This window comes from Canis lupus, chromosome 9 (genome assembly GCF_003254725.2).
Source record: "Canis lupus dingo isolate Sandy chromosome 9, ASM325472v2, whole genome shotgun sequence".
Lineage (NCBI taxonomy): Eukaryota > Metazoa > Chordata > Mammalia > Carnivora > Canidae > Canis > Canis lupus.
Window position 1 is genome coordinate 42,920,142 of NC_064251.1, and position 23,142 is coordinate 42,943,283.

At 40.4% G+C, this 23,142-nt stretch overlaps 1 protein-coding gene across 9 annotated transcripts in view; it reads right to left on the reverse strand.

The window, feature by feature from the left end:
* The window catches only part of NF1 (neurofibromin 1), a 274,304-nt gene extending 253,814 nt beyond the window's left edge, over positions 1-20,490 (reverse strand). For 8 of the 9 annotated variants that reach the window (XM_049114227.1, XM_025476459.2, XM_025476457.2 and 5 more), the window contains exon 1: positions 20,133-20,490. In XM_049114227.1, coding sequence (XP_048970184.1) covers positions 20,133-20,192 — 60 coding nt within the window. In that variant the 5' untranslated portion in view covers positions 20,193-20,490. Of the gene's footprint in view, positions 1-19,665; positions 19,716-20,132 lie in introns of all 9 variants that reach the window. The other variant, XM_049114229.1, reaches the window with a different exon arrangement.
* Between the last annotated feature and the right edge of the window lie 2,652 nt (positions 20,491-23,142).

Below are 23,142 nucleotides of genomic sequence, written 5' to 3' on the forward strand. Positions count from 1 at the left end.
ATATCTGCTCCGACATTAATCTCTCTTCTCTCATCTGGGTCTCCAGTTATACATTATTCAACTTTTTACTAGTGTTCCACATATCTCTTAAGCTCTTTTTTTTTTAAGATTTTATTTATTTATTCATGAGAGACAGAGAGAGAGAGAGAGAGAGGCAGAGACACAGGCAGAGGGAGAAGCAGGCTCCATGCAGGGAGCCTGATGTGGGACTTGATCCCAGGTCTCCAGGATCAGGCCCTGGGCCGAAGGCAGCGCTAAACTGCTGAGCCTCTGGGGCTGCCCTATCAAATTCTGTTCCACTTTTTCCCTTCTTTATCCTTCCTGGGCTCCAAACTGGATATTTTCCACTGACTTGCCTAAGAGGTCTTTAATCTTGTCTTTGGTTATATTTAGCCTATTAAATCCATCCAATGAATAAGTTTAGATACATGGGGCTTTTTGTTTTCCTGGGGTTTTTGTTTTTAATGTATCACACACTGTACTAATCCCTAGAAATACAGCAGTGAACAAGACAGATGTAGTCTATTCATGTACATAAGTAATATATATTCAATTGGCCTGTTTTCCCTTTTTTTTTTTTTTTTTTTAGAAAAATGAAGAGTAGGGCAAGAGGCAGAGCAAGGTCCTAGAGTCCTGCACTAAAGTTTTCTAATTAACATTTAAATGAAAGATGTTAAGCAACCAATGTTATGTTTTTTATTCCTAGGATATCTATTTAATTCCTTTCCATGGATTCCAATTCTTTTTTAAGATTTATTTATTTATTCATGAGAGACAGAGAGAGAGAGACAGAGAGTCAGAGACATAAGCAGAGGGATAAGCAGGCTCCCCACAGGGATCCCAATGGGGCACTCGGCCGGGATCCCAGGATCACGCTCTGAGCCAAAGGCAGATGTTCAACCACTGAGCCACCCAGGTGTCCCGGATTCCAATTCTCTATAGAAATTCTTCAACTTTTCATCCATTTGTCTATCCTTTCCTACATTTTCTTTAGCATGTTATAGTTACTTTAAAGTCTCAGTCTGCTATTTGGAATTACTTTATTTTTCTTCTTGATTAGGAATCAGTTTTCCACCTTTAAATTTTTTAGTTCATTGTGTCCTGGATATTATAAATGAAAGAATCTCAGAAACTCTACAACATATCTTCCCCCTGAGAGTTCGCCATTTACTCCATTAGTCAAAAGGGATAATAGGGGCTGATCATTTTAATCCATTCAGGAATTGAACTGTCAGTGCTATGCTGCAGTTTTAGTAAGACTCATTTCACCTTTGGTTCATCCTTTTTCTCCAGCCTGTGTTCAGAATCAGCAAATGTCATCAATTCTCTTCTTACCTACCTACAAAGGGCTCTTCAACCTCTTCAATTTTAATTCACCTAGTCCTCATTATTTCTACACCCCTCCAGTATTTTTTATAGTATGACTTTCAAAGTTCATCCAGTTTCTTTCTACTTGTTGTGGTGTTATAGAGGAGTATACTATGACCCCCTAAATACTGCCCATAAGCTGAAGTCTCCCCGCATATCATACAGCAGGGATTCATAAACCCAGCTTTACATCAAAATAACTTGGGAGAGATTTTTTAAATGCAACCCCACTGTCCATACCTCTAGCAAATCAGATGTTCAGTGGGACCGGGAAATCTATACTTTTAACATGAGTCTTAAGTGATCTGATAAAGCTGGCATTTCTACATAAATCAAGGCCCTATACCAGTTATTCCTCTTCTTCCCTCTCCTAAGTTCAATATTGATAAGGACATTTAAGAAAGAATATACACTATATCCAATAGACAAATTGATAGAGGAGTATAAAAGAGTTGAAAGTTCAGAATAAATATTTTAAAGAAAAAATGTTAAAAAAAAACATTTAACAGCTTTTGAAAATATATTAAAATTTAAGGAGGAAGGACAAGAACCACCAATCAGAGTATATAGTATAATAGTAAGAGGGGATAAAAACACAACTATTCAATTCAATTTTACTCTAATTGTTCTACCAAAAAATAAAACAATCTTCACATTTGAAAAACAGCATTGTTAAGAGCCATCAGAACTCTTAGAGCATAAAGACCCCATCCATCTGTTTTATCTGAATTTAAGTCTATCTGAATTAATCTAAGAAATTGGATTAATTCATTAAAATTTACAAACAGGGATGCCTGGGTGGCTCAGCAGTTGAGTGTCTGCCTTTGGCCCAGGGCAGATCCATGATCCTGGAGTACCAATATCGGTCCCGCATCAGGCTTCCTGCATGGAGCCTGCTTCTCCCTCTGCCTGTGTCTCTGCCTCTCTCTCTGTGTCTCCCATGAATAAATAAATAAAATCTTTTTTAAAAAATTTACAAATATGATAAGGGAAACACTGTCAGTGAAAATGAACTTTAAGAACTCAGGAAAAACAGAAAGGTGCCAGACTGGGAATGAGAAAATGTTGCTTCAATTGTCAAAACACAGAGGTGGGCCAAGGTGAAAATGTGATTTCAGGACTACAGAATGAATTTAATATCAACCACGAGATAATTCTAAGACTGATTATTATGCAGATGACTTTAAAGCCCTTACAGAAGGAAGCACCATTTACTAACAAGAATGAAATGTTACATGTATAAAGTGAGTTTACAAAGTACCTTCACGGGATCCCTGGGTAGCGCAGCAGTTTGGCGCCTGCCTTTGGCCCAGGGTGTGATCCCGGAGACCCGGAATCGAATCCCACATCGGGCTCCCGGTGCATGGAGCCTGCTTCTCCCTCTGCCTGTGTCTCTGCCTCCCTCTCTCTCTCTCTGTAACTATCATAAATAAATAAAAAATAAAAAAAGCAGGCATCCTTTAAAAAACAAACAAAAAAAAAAAAAAAAAACAAAGTACCTTCACATATATTATCTCTCATCTTACCTCATATTTTTGATTCACACACAGCCCTGTGAAATAGGGGAAGTAGCCTTATTTCCCCTCCACAGTCCATGCTCCTTTCAATATATTAAGAATCTAGAGTTCAAGACAGCTTGATTTATCCAGCTTAACTCACTACTCAGAAAGTAAGGACTCAAATTGAAGTTTTCTAATTCCTAAGTGAGTACTATTTTTATATCACAAGCTCTTAAAATCAGCATAAGTTAGGAATAAGTAAGCCGGGGATCCCTGGGTGGCTCAGCGGTTTAGCGCCTGTCTTTGGCCCAGGGCACAATCCTGGAGTCCCGCATCGGGCTCCCTGCATGGAGCCTGCTTCTCCCTCTGCCTGTGTTTCTGCCTCTCTCTCTCTCTCTCTCTCTATCATGAATAAATAAATAAATAAATAAACCTTAAAAAGAAAAAAAAAAAAGGAATAAGTAAGCCTGAAATGGTAAGCAGGATTGCTTCATAATGGAGAGGTCCTGGGCAAGAAATGAATAGGAGTATGGATGAAAAATCTGAGTAGAAACTGGGTAATGGGTACATGGGGATTCATTTAAAATCATCTCTCTACTTTTGTGTTTGTTCGAAACTTTTCATAAAAAAATTTTAAAAAACACACATGCGCACACATTCCGATTAATACTCTTTGACGGGTCGGGGATCCCTAGGTGGCTCAATGGTTTGGCGCCTGCCTTCGGCCCAGGGCGTGATCCTGGAGTCCCAGGATTGAGTCCCACATCAGGCTTCCTGCATGGAGTCTACTTCTCCTCTGTCTGTGTCTCTGCTTCTATCTCTCTCTCTCTCATGAATAAAGAAATAAAAGCTTTTAAAAATAATTAAAAAAATAAAAATAATAAAAATAATAAATAAATAAATACATACATACATACATACATAAAGTTCTTTGACAGGTTTACGACACTGGTAATCACATGAATACCAAAAACATAGTGTACCTGATGTTCTGCCTTTTTTAAGCCATTTATTTTTTTTTAATCTCACATAGCACCCTCATATACAAGAATACTGAGAAAAAGGATAAAAAATGATATACCTGAGTACTATCATTGTATCATTTATGACAACATAGATGGACCTAAAAGGGTATTAAGCTACAGGAAATAAGTCAGACTGACAAATACCATACAATCCCACTTGTATGAGGAATCTAAAAAACAAAACAAATGAACAAACAAAACAGAAACAGAACAAACTGGGGATTGCCAGAGGGGAGTGGAGTAGGGGGATGGGCAAAACAGGTGAAGGGAATTGAGGTACATACTTTCAGTTACAAAATAAGTCTTGTGGATGTAAAGTACAGCATAGGGAATAAAGTCAATAATATTGTAATAACTATGTAACTAGACTTATAGTGATCATTTCATAATGTATGTAAATGTCAAATCAGTATGTTATACACCTGAAACTAACATAATATTGTATGTCAACTACACTTCAATTAAAATCATAACCTTAAAAATGAACTATTGGGACTTTATCAAGATAAGAAGCTTTTGCACAGCAAAAGATACCCTCAACAAAACTCAAAGACAACCTACAGAATGGGAGAAGATATTTGCAAATGACGTATCAGATAAAGGGCTAGTTTCCAAGATCTATAAAGAACTTATTAAACTCAACAGCAGGGCAGCCCCGGTGGCGCAGTGGTTTAGCGCCGCCTGAAGCCCAGGGTGTGATCCTGGGGACCCGGGATCGGGTCCCACATCGGGCTCCTTGCATGGAGCCTGCTTCTCCCTCTGCCTGTGTCTCAGCCTCTCTGTGTCTCTCATGAGTAAATAAATAAAATCTTTTTTTTTTTTTTTACTTTTTATTTATTTATGATAGTCACAGAGAGAGAGAGAGAGAGAGAGGCAGAGGGAGAAGCAGGCTCCATGCACCGGGAGCCTGATGTGGGATTTGATCCCGGGTCTCCAAGATCGCGCCCTGGGCCAAAGGCAGGCGCCAAACCGCTGCGCCACCTAGGGATCCCAATAAAATCTTTAAAATAAATAAATAAACTCAACAGCAAAGAAACAAACAATCCAATCATGAAATGGGCAAAAGACATGAACAGAAATCTCACAGAGGAAGACATAGACATGGCCAACATGTACATGAGAAAATACTCCTCATCACTTGCCATCAGAGAAATACAAATCAAAACCACAATGAGATACCACCTCACACCAGTGAGAATGGGGAACATTAACTAGGCAGGAAACCACAAATGTTGGAGAGCATGTAGAGGAAGGGAGAACCCTCCTGCACTTTTGGTGGGAATGTAAACTGGTGCAGCCACTCTGGAAAACTGTGTGGAGGTTCCTCAAAGAGTTAAAAATAGATCTGCCCTATGACCCAGCAATTGCACTGCTGGGGATTTACCCCAAAAATGCAGATGCAACGAAACGCAGGGACACCTGCACCCCGATGTTTCTAGCAGCAATGTCCACAATAGCCAAACTGTGGAAGGAGCCTCGGTGTCCATCGAAAGATGAATGGATAAAGAAGATGTGGTTTATGTATACAATGGAATATTACTCAGCCATTAGAAACGACAAATACCCACCATTTGCTTCGACGTGGATGGAACTGGAGGGTATTATGCTGAGTGAAGTAAGTCAATCGGAGAAGGACAAACATATGGTCTCATTCATTTGGGGAATATAAAAAATAGTGAACGGGAATAAAGGGGAGAGGAGAAAAATGAGTGGGAAATATCAGAAAGGGAGACAGAACATGAAAGACTCCTAACTCTGGGAAACGAACTAGGGGTGGTGGAAGGGGAGGTGGGTGGGGGGTGGGGGTGACTGGGTGACGGGCACTGAGGTGGGCACTTGACGGGATGAGCACTGGGTGTTATTCTATATGTTGGCAAATTGAACACCAATAAAAAAATAAATTTATAAAAAAAATCATAACCTTGTCATAGTCACCTACCAACTTTCTAGATATTTTCCCTAATCATCAAAACAATTTGGCTCCTGGCTCAGTTTCTCCTCTACCTGAGATCCATCACCATCTGGGTATCATCCAGGTTAGTGTTACCTGATAATACTGGACTTGCAATTAAATCTGAATTTCAAATAAACATGAGTAATTCTTTTTTTTAGTATAAATATATCCCATCAATACTTGTGAAATACCGGGATCCTTGGGTAGCTCAGCGGATTGGCACCTGCCTTTGGCCCAGGGCGTGATCCTGGAATCCTGGGATCAAGTCCCGCATAAGGCTCCCCGCATGGGGCCTGCTTCTCCCTCTGCCTGTGCCTCTGCCTCTCTCTATGTCTCTCATGAATAAATAAAATCTTTAAAAAAAAAAAAAAAAAAGCTTGTGAAATACTTAAACATTTATCTGTTATTTATTTGAAATTTACATTTCTTTTTTTTAAAGGTCTTATTTATTTATTCATGAGAGACGCAGAGAGAGGCAGAGACACAGGCAGAGGGAGAAGCAGGCTCCTTGCAGGGAGCCCAATGTAGGACTTGATCCTGGTTCCCAGGATCATGCCCTGAGCCAAAGGCAGATGCTCAACTGCTGAGCCACCCAGGCATCCCTACATTTCTTTTTTAAAGATATTTTTTATTTATTTATTTTGGAGGTAGTTAAGCAACCGACTCTTGATTTTGGTTCAGGTCATGATCTCAGGGTTGTGAGATCTAACCTGGCATCAGGCTCCGCACTGCACATGGAGCCTGCTTAGAATTCTCGCTCTCGGGAATCCCTAGGTGGCTTAGAGGTTTAGTGCCTGCCTTCCACCCAGGGTGTGATCCTGGAGACCCGGGATCGAGTCCCACGTCGGGCTCCCTGCATGGAGCCTGCTTCTCCCTCTGCCTGTGTCTGTGCCTCTCTGTGTGTCTCTCATGAATAAATAAAATCTTTTAAAAAAAAAAGAAAAAAGTCCCACATCAGGCTCCCCATAGGGAGTCTGCTTCTCCTTCTGCCTATGTCTCTGCCTCTCTGTGTCATGAATAAAGAAATAAAATTAAAAAAAAAAAAAAAAGAATTCTCGCTCTCCCTCTCCCTGTCTCTCTCTTTCTAAAAAAGAAAAGTCAGGGAGAGCATACAAGCACATACAAGCAGGAGGGAGGGTGGAGGGAGAGAGCGAGGCAGAGAATCTTAAGCAGGCCCCACGCTGAGCATGGAGCCCATGGCTCATTCTCACCACCCTGAGATCATGATCTGAGCCAAAACCAAGAGTTGGACACTTAACTGACTGAGCCACCCAAGTGCCCCTGAAATTCATATTTAACTGGACATCCTGTTTGCTAAATCTGACATTAATCTAATTGACTTCAATATTAAGGTGGACCACCTATCCAACATCTGATCTTTAACCTTCCTTGATCTTAATTCTAGTGACCACCACCCAAATAAAGATATGGTCTCCAAATTCAACTGAGTCCTTGATAATTGCCCTGTATTGCTAAGTGTCCTTAAACTGCACCCATTCTCATTTATTCCAACAGCTATGATAAATTAAACCCATTCATTCCTTCTCTACCATCTCAGTCTCTAATTCCACTATCTGAATTTAAGATCCCTATTTTCTTCTACATCCTATGGTACTTCATTCCATCATTTCCCTTTATTATATTCTCCAACCTCTCTCACATAAGGATAAGTCTATTTGCCCAAAGCCTTCAAAAGGGAATTTAAACATTTCTGTATGGCATACAAAACCCTATAAGAGTCACAATCCAGTTTAGGCTTCACTTTCCCTGACAAGCTCTCCATGACTGCCCAGTCTAAATTTGCTCCTCAGGCGTACCTGGCTCCCTCAGTGGGCAGAGCATCTGACTCTTGATCTCAGAGTTGTGAGTTTAGGCCCTACACTGGAGTGTGGAGCCTACTTGATTGATTGATAGAAAAATACAATAAAATAAATGCTCCTCTTACATGCACCCATTGTTCTCTAGGCATCTATCATAATATTTACCCTAATTTTCTTATTGTCTTTCTCCCTTACCAGACTTCAGATATCTTGAGACCAAGAGCCATATTTTGTCTTTATTATCCTAGCATGTACCACAATGCTCAGCATGTATCACAAATAGTAGGTGCTTAAATGTTTATTGATCAAATACGATAGATAAGGTTCATTTGAGTTTCTAACAATTATAATTTTACTAATGGAATGGGTTACCTTGAGATTTAGTATCCCTGGGTCACCCAGAGGGCAAAATAAAATTGCATATCATGTTTCAAAATTTGCATATCATAGTATAATAACAGATAAGAAAAGATAAAAGATTTAACCTAATCTCTGGGCAGCCCCTGGGGGCTCAGTGGGTGGCTCAGTGGTTTAGTACCGCCTTCAGCCCAGAGCCTGATCCTGCAGACCCGTGATCAAGTCCCACATCAGGCTCCCTGCATGGAGCCTGCTTCTCCCTCTGTCTGTGTCTCTGCCTCTCTCAATCTCTCTCTCTGTATGTGTGTCTCTCATGAATAAATAAAATCTTTAAAAAAAAAAAAAGATTTAACCTAATCTCTTTAATTGGACTGGTTAAATTATGTGTGGTACAACCACATAACCATCCTTGAAAACTCTAAAATCAATACACCCAACAAGGAGACTGCTCTTGTATACCAGTCATGGTCTACTCTCACCTAGGTGGCTAAAGGCACCGTAACAAGCCCTTATACTTTAGCATTCATTTCATTCAGGTCCTACTTATACATTTACCTTTTAGTGCTAGAAATTGAGATTATAACTTTGTATATTAATATATCCTAGTCATATTTTATCAAGTAATATTTACTTTGTTACTGGTGGTTTTTCTGATTATATTCAACAGAGAAAATTTAACATGGTCAACAGAGAAAATTTAAAAATTTCTAAAGTATTAAGAAAAATTAAAATTACTCAAAATTTTTAAGTACTGTTAAAGAAAATGTAATCAAATGCGCAAATGTTCACATTATGTTGGTATGTTAAAAGAGCAGATAATAAAACAGCGTATCTCATTCAATTTCAATAACCTAACAATAACAGTCGCTAACATTTACTGAGCTCCTTCCATGTGCAAGAAACTGTGCCACATGCTTTACAAGTACTTCCTAGTTTAAAATCTCACAACCACCTCTGAGAATTAGGTACTTTTATTGACTCTACAAGTGAAGAAACTGAAGCTTAAGGAAGTTGGCCAAGGGCTAGGAAAGAGTGGAAAAGTGGAGCCCAAGAATTCAAACCCAGACAGCCTGATTTCAGAATTGTCACACTTCATTATATACTCAAATTTTAAATGTGGTTCTCTCTGAGGTGTGGTATTATAAATGACTTTTATTCATTGTGTGTGCCTATAACTTGTTGTATTTCTACAATGAACAAGAATTACTACTGTATTTTTTTTAATAAATGTCCAAATAGAAGTTGGACAATTATCTGCCAAGGCTATTACAGAAGTGGATTTAAATAATTTCAGGTTATTCTAAGGATCTGTGACTAACCAATCAGTAATAAGAATGATATCTTTAGTCAGAAGACTGGCTCTAAAAAATAAAAATAAATCCATTTTAAGAATTATAAGACTTTCAGACTGTCAGAACCTATTTCTCCCATCTTACAAATAATGAAACAACTCAGAATTTAGATTTACGTATCACAAGGCAGTTGAGTCAGGGCAGAAACCAAAGCACAGGTCTTCATTGTGCTTTGTTGCCAACACTTGACCAAAAAACAAAACCGCCTACTTCTTCCATTCTCTACTTGCAAGTTCAGTTATCAGAGGCCAAAAACTGAAACATAAAAGGAAATACAAATGCTTCTCCCACCTCCCTGACCTCCAGTCCATTACCCAAAAGGAAGACCTGCCTGGAGTTATAAAAGAAAAATACTTTCCCAGCCCTGAGCTAAGAACAAAGTTAAAAAGATACTCCAAAAATCTAGATGGTTTGAGAGATGTTGTGGGGGGAGAGGGAGATAAAAAAAAAAAATTGATATAGCAAGTAAAAAAAGAAAAGAAAAACAAATATCTAGGAATCCAATAGAATAAAGTACTCAAATACTACCAAAGTTTAAAGAGTTGCCTCAAAATTAATCAAATCCTTAATGGAATGTTCTTAGAGTAAAAAAATCAATTTTACAAAACTGGAAAATAAAATGCCAAGATAAAAAAAATCAAATAAATAATCTCAAATTTATAATTGTACATTGTCAGTATTCTAACAAATTCTATCCTCTCCTTCAGAATTCAACTCTCCTCACCTAAGAATCTGCAGTGAGTATAATGCAATACTATAAAACTAAATAAAAGGGGAACAATTTTGGGACACCTCAACTCTTGACTTTTGGCACAGGTCATGATCTCAGAGTTGTTAGATGGAGCCCAGCATCAGGCTCAGAATTCAGCATGGAGTCAGTCTGCTTGTCCTTCTTCCTCTGCTCACCACCCCCCATGCTTTTTTGCATGCACACACTCTCTCTCTAATAAATAAATAAATAAATCTTTAAAAAATGGGAGAGGAGACAATTTTAAAACTTCTAACAGTCAAAGAAGCTTTGATATGGTGAAAAGAAGAATGATAAATAATGGGCACCTGGGTGGTTCAGTGGTTGAGCTTCTTGCCTTTGATTCAGGTCGTGATCCTGGGGTCCTAGGATCGAGTCCCACACCAGGTTCCCCATAGGGAGTCTGCTTCTCCCTCTGCCTATGTCTCTGCCTCTCTCTCTCTGTCTCTCATGACTAAAATATTTTAAAATGATAAAAATAAATCTTTTAAAAACGATAAATAAATAAAATCAAAGATACAATGTTTAAAATGTATATCTAGTTATGTCCAACACATGACAAGATATGTTAAAAGATTTCCAGATATGCTCATGTGAATGTAAAAGGTAAAATGTTAACAACTCATCTTTGAGTGAAGAAGCAATAATACATTCCTCACTTTACATATTTGTGCTGTTAAAAAATTTAGACCTCCTTTGTAAAGCTCTATTTATTGAAAAGTTACTGCTCTAAGGATTAACACCCACACTCTAGTTTAAACTCAATTAATTACATGTCATAGGATTGTGAACAAGTTGCTCTGCATCTCTAGTTTTATTTTTCCTCATGCAGAGTAATAATAATATAATACCAAACTATATAATAATCCTCAAACTATAAAGATGGTATAGAAAAAGTACTGCGCAAAAAAAAAAAAAAAAGAAAGAAAGAAAAGAAAAAATACTGCGCAGGATGAAGATCACAGTAATACATTTTTATGACTATTTACAGCTTTCTTTCATGTAAAAGATTCACACCTAAGACAATGAACAAGCCCATGATATGAGTAGGTAGGTATTATACCCATTTTACAGATGGAAACATAAAAACATAAAAATCTGAAGTTCAGTGAAGTGACAGGTCCAAGGCCACCCTGAAAGCTGTACCGTAAAAAGTTTTGTTTTTTTAATACCTAGTTTACTGCCATCACAAATCTGAGGTGGTTGTTTTTTCATGCCTAAATTATTTGAAGACTACCCAAGGAAAGCTGTCAACATTTAAAGTGAAAAGGGTCACTTGAGATTATTATGAATGGTAATAGCCTACAAGGTCACTACCTGGGTATATAACTATGATTAAAGATAAGTTAGGCTGGGACACCTGGGTGGCTCAGTGGTTGAATGTCTGCCTTAGGCTCAGGGCATTATCCCCAAGTCCTGGGATCTAGTTGAGCATCAGGCTCCTGCTAGGGAGCCTGCTTCTCCCTCTGCCTATGTCTCTGCCTCTCTCTGTGTCTTTCATGAATAAATAAATAAAATCTGGGGTAGCCCTGGTGGCGTAGCAGTTTAGCGCCGCCTGCAGCCCAGGGCGTGATCCTGGAGACCCTGGATCAAGTCCCACGTCGGGCTCTCTGCATGGAGCCTGCTTCTCCCTCTGCCTGGGTCTCTGCCTCTCTCTCTCTGTCTCTATGAGTAAATAAATAAAATCTTTAAAATAAATAAATAAATAAATAAATAAATAAATAAATAAATAAATCTTTAAAAAAAAGTTAGGTAAAAAAATCTTTAAAATATATTTCTAAAAGTTCTGCTATTTACTCAATTAACTTCATGCCTCTTGCACTAGATATACTACCCTGCTTCAGGGACATGAAGTGAAGAGGGAAAGGATTTCAGCAGTACAAGTTCTCTGAAATTCAATAGGATAGACACTCAAAAGCTATAGCTTATAGACTGTAAGTGGCAACCATAAACCAAACTAAAAGACAGCCAACCTGTGGTTTAAAGAAAATAGGCAATCTGAAGTTTGCACCTCAAAGTATTGCTACTGCAAAGTAATCAGTGCCATTTATAGTAAAAAAATATGTAGGGCATCCCGGGTGGCTCAGCAGTGTAGCGCCGCCTTCGGCCTAGGGTGTGATCGTGGAGACCTGGGATCGAGTCCCACATCGGGCTCCCTGCATTGAGCTTGCTTTCTCCCTCTGTCTGTGTCTGTGCCTCTCTCTCTCTCTCTCTCTCTCTCTCTCTCTGTGTGTCTCTCATGAATAAACAAATAAAATCTTTTAAAAAATTATGTAAAGGTTTAGAGAATAATTCCAATTCCTCATAATAATAGGATGGGATTCCATATTAGCTTGGGGCTTTGTCTCAACAGCTCTTTTGATGATAAAGTCAATGGCTCAAAAGCCGCTCTCAGAGAACTAAAGAATGTAAATATATATATATATATATATATATATATATATATATATATAATCAATGGCGTAGGACATTTGAAGTGGTCAGATAGGCAGTCTACTGCATGCACCTTGAGAGACTTTAATGAGGGCACTACCAATTCCAGTTATTTATATTCTATACTGTTAAAATTTTCTTCAGCATTACCTCTCAGAGTGCTCTGTTTACTGAGGTTCTGGCACCTAATACAATATAGAATTTTACAGATTGCTGAAACCTTAAATTCAGTCACTACAACATAAAACACCTTAACTTTTCTATTCTTTAAGGTCAAAACAAACTCTCATCTTTCCCTCTTCACCTGCAGAAAATGGAGTATTATAAGAGAAGTCAGATTTTAAAAAAAGCCAATGCTTTTATAAATACAAGTCAATCCTCTGCAAAAAAGAGCTTAAGATGCCCATATTCTACTTCAATATTGATTCTAAGCCTTTTAACAGTTTAAGCTGACCACAAACCTCCCCTTCTATTTCTTCTATGGAATATTCTCCTCCTTAAACTTTCTTTAAAAAAAAAAAAAACAAACACACACACACACACACAAGCCTTCTTCTACCTCTTGTCCCTTGTCTGATATACATACATAACCCCCATATGAAGAATATACTGGAGCTGAAGGAACACATCTGCAAAACACATGTTCTTAGTTAATACACTGCTCACCCTTAGAAGCATTTTGTTAAAATGCAACAAAACAGAGTCTACATAGAGCCCCAAAACACCAAATTTGAAGACTAAAACAAAAATTCCCCATTGCAGTCTGAGTAATCCAAAGAAAAAAGATGTAAGAATAAGGCACTATGATATTGCAATAGATCACTAACCTTTTCTGTAAGGACAAAATTCCCCATGCTAAAGACATCAAAAAATAAGAATAAAAATAGGAGGAAGCGGATATAAGAACCTAATTTCCTATTGTTCAAAATGTCAAAAGTGTAGGAATAGGGGCGCCTAGGTGGCTCAGTGGTTGAGCATCTGCCTTCGGCTCAGGTTGCAATCCTGGGGTCCCGAGATGGAGCCCTGTGTCAGACTCCCTGCTCAGTGGGGAGTCTGCTTCTGCTTCTCTTTCTCCTTCTGCCTCTGTCTCTCTCTCAAATAAATAAATAAAATCTTTTTTTTAAACAGTGTAGGAATATTTAAAATCAAATGTAACAATATTGCTGGCTAAATTCACACTATCTTACGACAGCTTTTATATTAAATGTCCCAAACTTGAGGTGCCATATATTTGCTACAAATTATTTTTTTTATTTGCTACAAATTAAATGATAAAGCAAGAAAAATCAATTGTAGACATCCATGTTATACTACATAAGGATGCACTCAGTACATGTCAATGAATGCTACACTAAGGCATGTATATCATCAGCCAAGGTACGTTTGGGGGGGGAATATCCAGAGACCAATCTCCCTTATTTAGTGAAAACACAATAGTCCATAAGCTGTAAAGACAATGTGTAAATCTTACATTTAAATACTTTCAGATTTTTCAAAGCGCTTTGCATTCATTATCCTAGCAGAGTACTGCAAAACATTTCCTTATGTAGAGACTTACCACTAAAAGTAAGTGACAAATCCAAGACCACAAAGGTAGTTTTAATCAGATCTGAAACTTGATTCAAAAAATATGTTAGCTCTGTGGGAAGAAATATAAATAGGCAGAAGTTCCTCAAAGCTATCTCTCATAAAAAAAAAAAAAAAAAAAAAAAACTTCGTGGTTAAAATATCATTTAACTTATAAGATCTAGGTTATTATAAACACTACATTAAAATTCACTTATTTCCATTTAAAAGCCAAAATCACCACTCCCTTTAGCCAATCAACCTTTTTTTTTTTTTTTTGGCCAATCAATCTTTCAACCAGGAATCATATACAAAACATTCCATTAATGACATACTATATGCTCCTAACTATGCTGGACCCTGGAGTCACTTTATGAGAATTCTAACAGAGACTTCTTGCTTTTTAGAAAGTTTACACTCTATTTGACAAAAAGAGAAGAGCAAATATTAAGCTGTGTTCAACCAACCCTCCTGAGGGGAGAAACCCCAGGTGACAAGCGCACCAAGAAGTGAGACAGCAATGAGTTTAATCCGGAAAGACCTCATGGGGAAAATGAAGCTTGAGCTGCACATTGAAGGACAGACAGGAATTTTAAAAGCACAAAGGAGGAACGAAAGCATGCAGGCAAGGGCTGCCGTCAACAAAAGCTGAGAGGCAGGAATAAGCATGATGTATACAGAAGAGTGAGCCAACCTGTCTGGGACATAGGTACATGCTGAGGCATAATGAGAAATAGTTTGGTAAATTAAGTGGAGTCAGCTCCCAATGGACTGTTATGGCATGGGAGAGGCTGTTAAAATATTAAAATCATTGAATATTTAAACTAGATAGAGAACCTTAGAGATTTTCTAGTTGATTCTTTTCCGATAGATGAGGAAAATCTAGGATCCAGAGAGATCTAATGGCTAGCATAAAGATAGAAGTAGTAAATAGAAAAATAAAACTCAGACTCCAGTCAGGAACCCCAGTTCAGTAATAGGCAGCATAGTATGACAGAGAAAGCAAATCTGTTCAAGGATCAAGGAGCACATCAATATATAAGGATCTGCAAGCATACACACTGTGTATGGTATTCCAGAAGTAATAGAGTACTATAGAATACTACCGCCGAGAAAAACCACTATGTTTTGCCAGAAGGAATCACTTTCAAGAAAGCAACAATCCAAAAGGAAAGCAGTGGCAGAAGCTAGTTTTCAGCTATAAAGGAACTGGGTGGATAAACAGTAGAGGCAGCAGGTATCTGGCAACAAAAAGAAAAAAAGAATGATCCACTGAGAGAAAGCTACAGGACCAAGTAAATGTTTGAGAAAAGAAATCTTAGTAAGTTTGAAAGCAAAAAGGAAGGCACTCACATAAAGAAAAATTAAGTAAGATGCTAGACAAGGTAGGAGGAATGAGGGAGCACAGAGAACTAATTGAGGACCCGTGGAAAGAAATTTTTTTTAAAAATACAAGTTCCAGGGGTGCCTAGGTGGGACTCAGTCAGTTAAATATCTGCCTTTGGTCATGATCCTGGGGTCCTGGGATTGAACTCCACCTGGGCTTCTTGCCCAGCAGAGAGCCTGTTTCTCCTGCTCTCTCTGCCCCTTCCCCCACCATTCGTGCTCTTTTTCAAGCTCGAATAAATAAAATCTTAAAAAATAATAACTAAAAATGAGTTCCAGAATAAAGAACAAGCCTTTTTTTCCTCACCAAAAGAGTGTTCATATTCAACTACTTTTAAGGCCCTATAAAAATGACAGAACAAGGCTAGGCTAGGAGATTTTTTTCTTAATCCAAAACAGCTTCAAAGTTTTATAAATCTATTTAGCCATTAACATGTGGTTTATAACCCCAAAGATACTTGCCAATCATTTTTTTTTAAAGATTCATTTATTTATGAGAGAAAAAGCACATGTGTATGTGCACATGAGAGGGGCAGCAGGAGGGGCAGGACAGAGAGAGAGAGAATCTTCAAGCAGACTCCCAATGAATATGGAACCAGACATGGGGCTCAATCCCAGGACCCTGAGATAATGACCTGAGCCAAAATCAAGAGTCAGAGCTTAACTGGCACCCAGGCATCCCTTGCCGATCATTTTATACTGCATGCATTTTTTTTTTAAGATTTTATTTATTTATTCATGAGAGACAGAGAAAGAGAGAGGCAGAGACATAGGCAGAGAGAGAAGCAGGCTCAACGCAAGACTCAATCCCAAGACCCCAGGATCACAACCTGAACTGAAGCAGATACTCAATCACTAAGCCACCCAGACGCCCTTACTGCGTGCATTTTATACCACATATTCAAAGGACATTCCAATTAGCATTCAGTGTACAATAACTAATATGCTATCATTTCAAATCAAAAGTCAGACTTTATTCTCTAATATGTTCTTCAAAATGGGAGGAGGTGTTATATACTCTTTTAACTTGATCAGGCATGGAAAATGCTTAAATGAATGTATTTATGATAAATCATTTGGAGATACTTTTTCAATTTCCTAAGGGAAAAAAAAGAAACTTCAAATAACCACAGCTTTCTTGTATGCCCTTTCAGAAACAAAGTGCTACTGGGGTGCCTGGGTGGCTCATTCAGTTGAGTGTCTGACTCTTGATTTCACCTCAGGAAATGATCTCAGGATGGTAAGAACAAGCCCCGAGTCAGGCTCCACACTCAGCATCCAGTCTGCTTGAGATTCTCTCCCTCTCCTCTGTCCCCTCCCCAGCTCTCATTTGCTCTCTCAAAAAATAAGTAAATCTTAAAAAGAGAGCAAGTGAGAGAAACAAAGTCCCACAGAACTAGCTCTGGGCACACACAGCTAGGTGGGGCATGTAAAAAGGTTTTCTCTAATTCATTAAGAAACCTAATAGGCCACAATTTAGAGTTACACACCTAAATTTGCCAACTTCAATTCAGAAACTTACTATTCAGAATCATAAAGGTAGGTTAAGGAGAAGCAGATCTAACTAATACATTCATTCAGCTTTCTGGCCTTCCACCTTTTCAACTGCCATCTCCCTAATCTAGGAGATAATTATTTTTTAAATTGGTTAAGAACTATTCACCTTAGGCCATAAATACTACATTTAGGTGCAATACTAGCAGGTTACAGCAATTTCACTTTACTCACTTGGAAATAAGGACTAAAAATCAAAACATCAAGATGGAATATTACCGCTTCTTTTAACTGGGTCTACACTTCTTTTAACTGGGTCTACACTTCTTTTAACTGGGTCTACAGCATCAAGTTGCCAAGCAATACCCATCAGAGTACAAAACATTATCAGTAGTAGCTTGCAATGCATTTCTGCTTTAATCACCATAAATATTAGAAGGCCAACCAAAACATCAATTCAGTCATAAACAGTTGTTATTTTAGACTTGCACATGCTTTCTGGCTCAACATACACGTGTCTTAGCTGTAATAAAAAGCATCCTGAATCCCTCTAGACCCAGTGAAACAAAGTATAGAAAATATATCCAAAATCTAAAACTTTAAAAATAGCTAAAACATTTAAGACTCTTATACAAATACCCCTCACTACACGTAGAGCTTTTTTTCCCCTCAATATAAATGTAAACTCTTCCCTCTTAACTATACTTAATGGGTTATTAAAACAAATTCTATGAGATACTTTCCAGAAAAAAATATCCTGATTGTGCAGCAGGATATGTTTCATACTGAGGCTCTTGTTATTAGGTCTGCCATATGACCTTGGAAAGTCATTTAATATTTCTGTGCCTCAGTTTTCTCACTTTCCAACCTCAAGCTAAACTCTAATTTGAATCTAACATTTATTACTTCAATAGTAAGTTAAGGTATATAGATAAGTACCTTATATTAAACAGTGAAAACCCTTATACTTTTGTATTGCAAAGTCAGGGGGCTCTAACCTTGTAAGAGAAAAATGTGAGGAATAATTTGCTCTATCTATCTTTCTCTTAATTACAACATAAGGAATATATTTTTTCAAAAATGCTTCCGTTTAAAACTCTACTGTTCTTAATTTTTAACAGATGGTGGCAAGTTTGATCCCACAATATTCATAACAAGGCAAACAATAAGGCCTGAGGTCTTTTAACACTTGAGACAAAAAGAAGGAAATATTTACTTGTGTTACTGGGCATATAATCAACATCATTCTTCTTTCAAAATTTAGAAGACTATCTTTTTTGTACGTTAATAAGCCTAGAGATCAACAGGTTAGAAGAAATAAAGTTCAAAATTAACTGAGGGAAAAAAATATTCAATAAAAAAATCAGAGAATAGCAATGGTGTGACTCCTTCAAATTCCTGCATCCAGATTATGCCGTCCACAAGCTTCAGCTTTGGGGTTCTTCCATGTGCCTTTTAAATTCTTTTTCAAGATTACACAGAGAAAGTCTTTTCTATCAAGTTTTTAATCTAATGCCCTATCAATAACACAAGCCAATATATGCAGTAACATTTTACTTCCTCAGATTAGTAGTACACTTGGCTTAGATGCCTTTTGGTCTGGAAACAGAAGGATGGGCGTAACAACTCCTGCACGCCCCTGACAGTTGTGTAATTCTATTTTATCTATGTCTTTTCTTCTCCAATTTCTTTTTAATCCTGCTCTCTATTCCCAAATATCTTTCAGGTAGGTCAGAAACACTATGACTCCTGTAAGGAAATGTTTGTGGATCCGATAAAAGTGGAGCCCTCCTCCCTGCTCCATTCAGCTCCCACGATTGTATCCAGTAAACAAAATAGATTGATTCAATCTTAAACAGTTCCTCATCACAGGAAGCCCAAGGGTAGAGCTGCAGCTGCAAAAAGCATCCCTTTAAGCCATCCCCAACTACCTACAACAACACAAACTAATTCCCACTGACAAAAGGCTTCGTGTGCATTCATTCTGATCCGCCCCAGGATTCAGTGTGTGAAGCTCAGGCAATAAAAAGGCACCTCCCCAAGCTATGAAACTTTTTTTTTCCCACCCCAAATATTCTCAATGAAAGTTCTCTTGTCAACCAAGAGGTGAGAGTTGAAAACAACAACAAAATACTAGGAGAATTATTGGTTCCAGGACCACATCCCAGCTGTCCTTGCTCTCTGTTGTCAGGGACTCGAATGCAGTTTCCCACTTTTCCTCTCACCCTTCTCCCTTCACTCCCCAAGATTCTCACTCAAGAGAGCCATATTTACATTCTCAGACCGCTGGCAAAATAAAGGGGAAGACTGCAATTATCAAGGAAGGAAAAAAAAAAAAGGGAAAGATATCTCGGAAGCAAAAGGGAAACGAGAACCACGGTTTCTACTACAACGGCAAAGTAAACGCCAGTCTGGTCTCATCAGTATATGCGGGGGGGGGACGCCCATACGGGGTACCAAAAAGATGTGCGGTATGCACTTGGAGCTCTCGGGGTAGGCAGAGACAGGGGAGCAGAAAGTAAGAAGACCTGTGCTTTCCCTGCTCTCCTCTACTCTTCCCCGTCCAAGAGAGGAAGCTGAAGGAACTGGGGGAGGGGCGGGATGTTATCGTTCTCCTCCGGGGGGTACACAAGGCAAGCCTGGGGGTTCCTTCCGTTACTCACCCCCACTTCGGAGGTCCACTGAGGTAAGGAGAACCCCTAGACGTTACCACCTCCGTTCAAAAAAAAAAGAAAAAAAGTAAGGGGGAGGAATGATTAAATCCAGATGGAGAGCCCCTGAAAGCGCCCCCAGGTCACTCATCCTCATTAGCCAGCGGAAGGGCTGGGATAAAGGGGATGGAGGGTCGGAGGGTCGGAGGGTCGGAGGGGTGGTCAGGGAAAAGGCCCCACCCCCCGACTTCGGAGGGAAGGGGAGTCCGAGCTACCAGCCGTCCCCTCCTTCCCGCACCTCCCCCCGAGGCCACCCCCTCCGGTTCCCCCCTTCCCTTCCCTTCCTTTCCCTTCCCTTCCCTTCCTCCCGAGCCCCCGGCAGCCGCGGGGGAGGCGGCTGCTCCTTCCTCCCCTCACCCACTCCGCCCCCACCCCGCCCCCACCCCGCTCCCACCTCCCGCCCGCCACGGGCCCGTTACCTGCTCGTCGAAGCGGCTGACCACGGCCTGGACCCATTCCACCGGCCTGTGCGCGGCCATGTCCTCCCCGCGGCCGGGGGGCGGCGGAGGGACCGGCCGGCCGGCGCCCAGGGCCGGGAAGAGGGCGGGGAGCGGGGGCCGAGGTGAGGGCAGAGGCGAGGAGAGGGTCTGAGCAGTGCGGGCTCCCGACGTTCCCACGGGGGTGGGGATGGGGGGCCTGCGCCCAGCCGGGAGGGGGACTGGGGAGGGGGGCGTTGGCGAGGAGGCAGGGGGAAGGGGGGCGGGGGAGGGGGACCCGGGGAGGGGAGGGGGCCTCTTGGTCGCTCTCCCCACTAGCGCCGTCTCCCCTCAGCCATCACAGTCCGAGACGCCGCCATGACACCCCACCGGAAGTGGGATCCTTTCCACGGCCCGGGGAGAGGGAGAGCGAGCGAGCGAGCTAGAGATTGAGAGCGCGGCTGGGAAAGGGGAGGGGGAAGCGAGAGGGAAGGGGGCCTGCCGCGCATGCGCCCGCGCCGGCCGGTTTCATTAATGAAAAAGCGAGTCCTCCTGGAGGTGACGTCACCTAACTCCTCCGGGCCCGGCGGCGCGCGTCCCTCTTCGCCGCCGGGCTCACCTACACTCTGGCTCCGGGTTCACCCAGCGGGAGTCCGAGCCGACCCGGGAGCATCCGCTCGCATCCCGGCTGCCGCAGGAGGCTCCCCCTCCCCCGCCGGGCCTCCGGGTTTGGATTGCTCCCCCGGTGGGAAGTCAGAGCGCCGGAGGGCTAGCGTTTTCTCCCAGCGCGCAAATCTCTGCTGCTGATCTGGGGAAACTTGGGCAGAGTCCCTCTCTGCCTTACGCTCTCACAAAAAATAAAGCACACAGCCCCAGGTTTCCAGGTCCTTCGTAGCTAGTATAAACTGTTGGCAAACGTGGAAAAGTGAGGCCAAGAGAGATTCAATGATTGTTTTGTTTTGTTTTGTTTTGTTTTCAACGGTCCCTTAAGTCCCAGTGCTGGACCCGATGGCAAAGTGCTCAGATTCTGAAATGCAGTCCGGACTTCCTCTGTTGAACTGACAGGCACCCAAGTTAATAAAACTTCTGCACGGTTGATGATAGATGCAAGTTGCACCATCCTCAGTAATCCCCTAAGGGCTTCCCATACGATATTGATTCAACATTCATCATCTTATTTAAATCTTTAAGCCTTTCCAATAGGTTATTACTCTCATCTAACTGATGAGGCTGGGTCACACGAGGTTCTGAGATTCGCCTGAAGTCGCAGCGTTGGTAGGTAGCAGAGTCCGGATGCAAACCCAGGTGGTTTGACTCCAAAGACAATAGGACATCAGCTGCGGCTCTCCAGAAACAAAGGCTTTCACTATGGCCCTAAAAACACAGTTGAAATGATTTCATATGAAATAGGTCACGAAATTGGTTTTCCAGGAAGAGGATTACATCCAAAACAATGATCTATCAATATTGGACATGAACTTTGGAATGAGCTATCTTTATCTTCCTCAATACACTTTACCTAGGGTAATCTTAAAATGAGCTTACACATTCTGAGCACACACTAATTAGCCAGTTAGGCCACATGGAATGATACCAATTGGGTGACAAGGCAGAGCAAAACTAGTATTTTACATTTACCACAAAAAAATCCTCTAAGCCAGTATTCCATGCACAGAGAGAGAGAGAGAGAGATCCAGGAGACAAGTTTCCAATCTTTGCTAGCTGGTTATTGTCCAAAAACACAAATTAATATTTCATTCCACTAGAACAAGAGGATAAGTCGTTCTACAGTCCATTCTTTAAGGATGCAACATGAATACCAACTAATTTATTTTAGAGGATGTCAAATGAGGGTGAAAATGTTGAAGGATAAACATTAAATGAATATTCATCTATGCCTTTCCCAGCTAAGACCCCAGAAAATGCTCTCCCTCATACCTCCAGAGAGGATCCCAATGCCTCTGCTTCACTGCTAAACCTCCAGGCCCACAATTTTCCTTTCCTTTTCTCATGCTTCCTCTGAAAGTTCCTAATTGCTTTCTTGTTGCCATGGCTCTTTGTCTGTCTATTCCCCTCATCTTAGCTAGCCTGGATGCAAATGTCTAAGCCCTCAGCTCCCTTGGCTCCAGTGGCATTCCATTCCTGAGGTCCCTTTGTGCTTTTCTTTCCTTTCCTCTGGTTCCCCTGACTCCCCATTCCTCTCTAACTCTAGGGTAAGAACACTCAAACTTCAAGCCTTGGCCCTCTGCTGTTCTTGCTTTACTCAGGCTCCAGCCAACATTAATTCACTAATTCATCCTAATCTGCACTTCCTGTCCTGTTGCCCCCACTGACTGCCAAGCCTCTCATAACACTTGGAGTGTTAACACTAGAATTCACTCCCACTTCCTCTCCAAAAAAAATTCATTCAGTTCCGCTGAACTAATATTAAGCACCCAAGCACCTATTAGATATACCATGCAACGTGTCAGGCAGTGCATAGTACAGCAGGAATTCAAAACAAAAATGCCAAAGAGGGTAATGCATAGAGACTGTGGTGAACTAAGGGGCACATTCCCCTTGCCCCACCCAGTTAAAGGGGCAGCTATCACTCAGCTTCATTCAATTACTGCCATGCAGGAATATTGACACAGTGTTTCTAGATCTTCCTGTTACTCAATAGAAGGTGGAAATCTGAACTTAGATATAAACTCTTCCAATTTTTATATAGTGGCAGCCAATTCACATTTTTTAAAACATTGTGTGGCCAAACAAAATACATTTGATATCTGAATTTAGCCCACAGAGCACTAGTTTGACTAGCTCTTCAGTCTAGTGGAAAGACATGGCTTCAGGGTAGAACAGAATTAGATTGTGTCCTAACATCCCAGCTCTGCCCTGTCCATCACAAGAGCATTCAGGGGGACTACAAGTGTTTGGCATAGTTTTAAAATTTATCACTCTTGTCAACTATACTTAGATTTTAAAAACAGTAAAAGTAAAACAAATGCATCACTCTCCGTTGTCCTCTGTC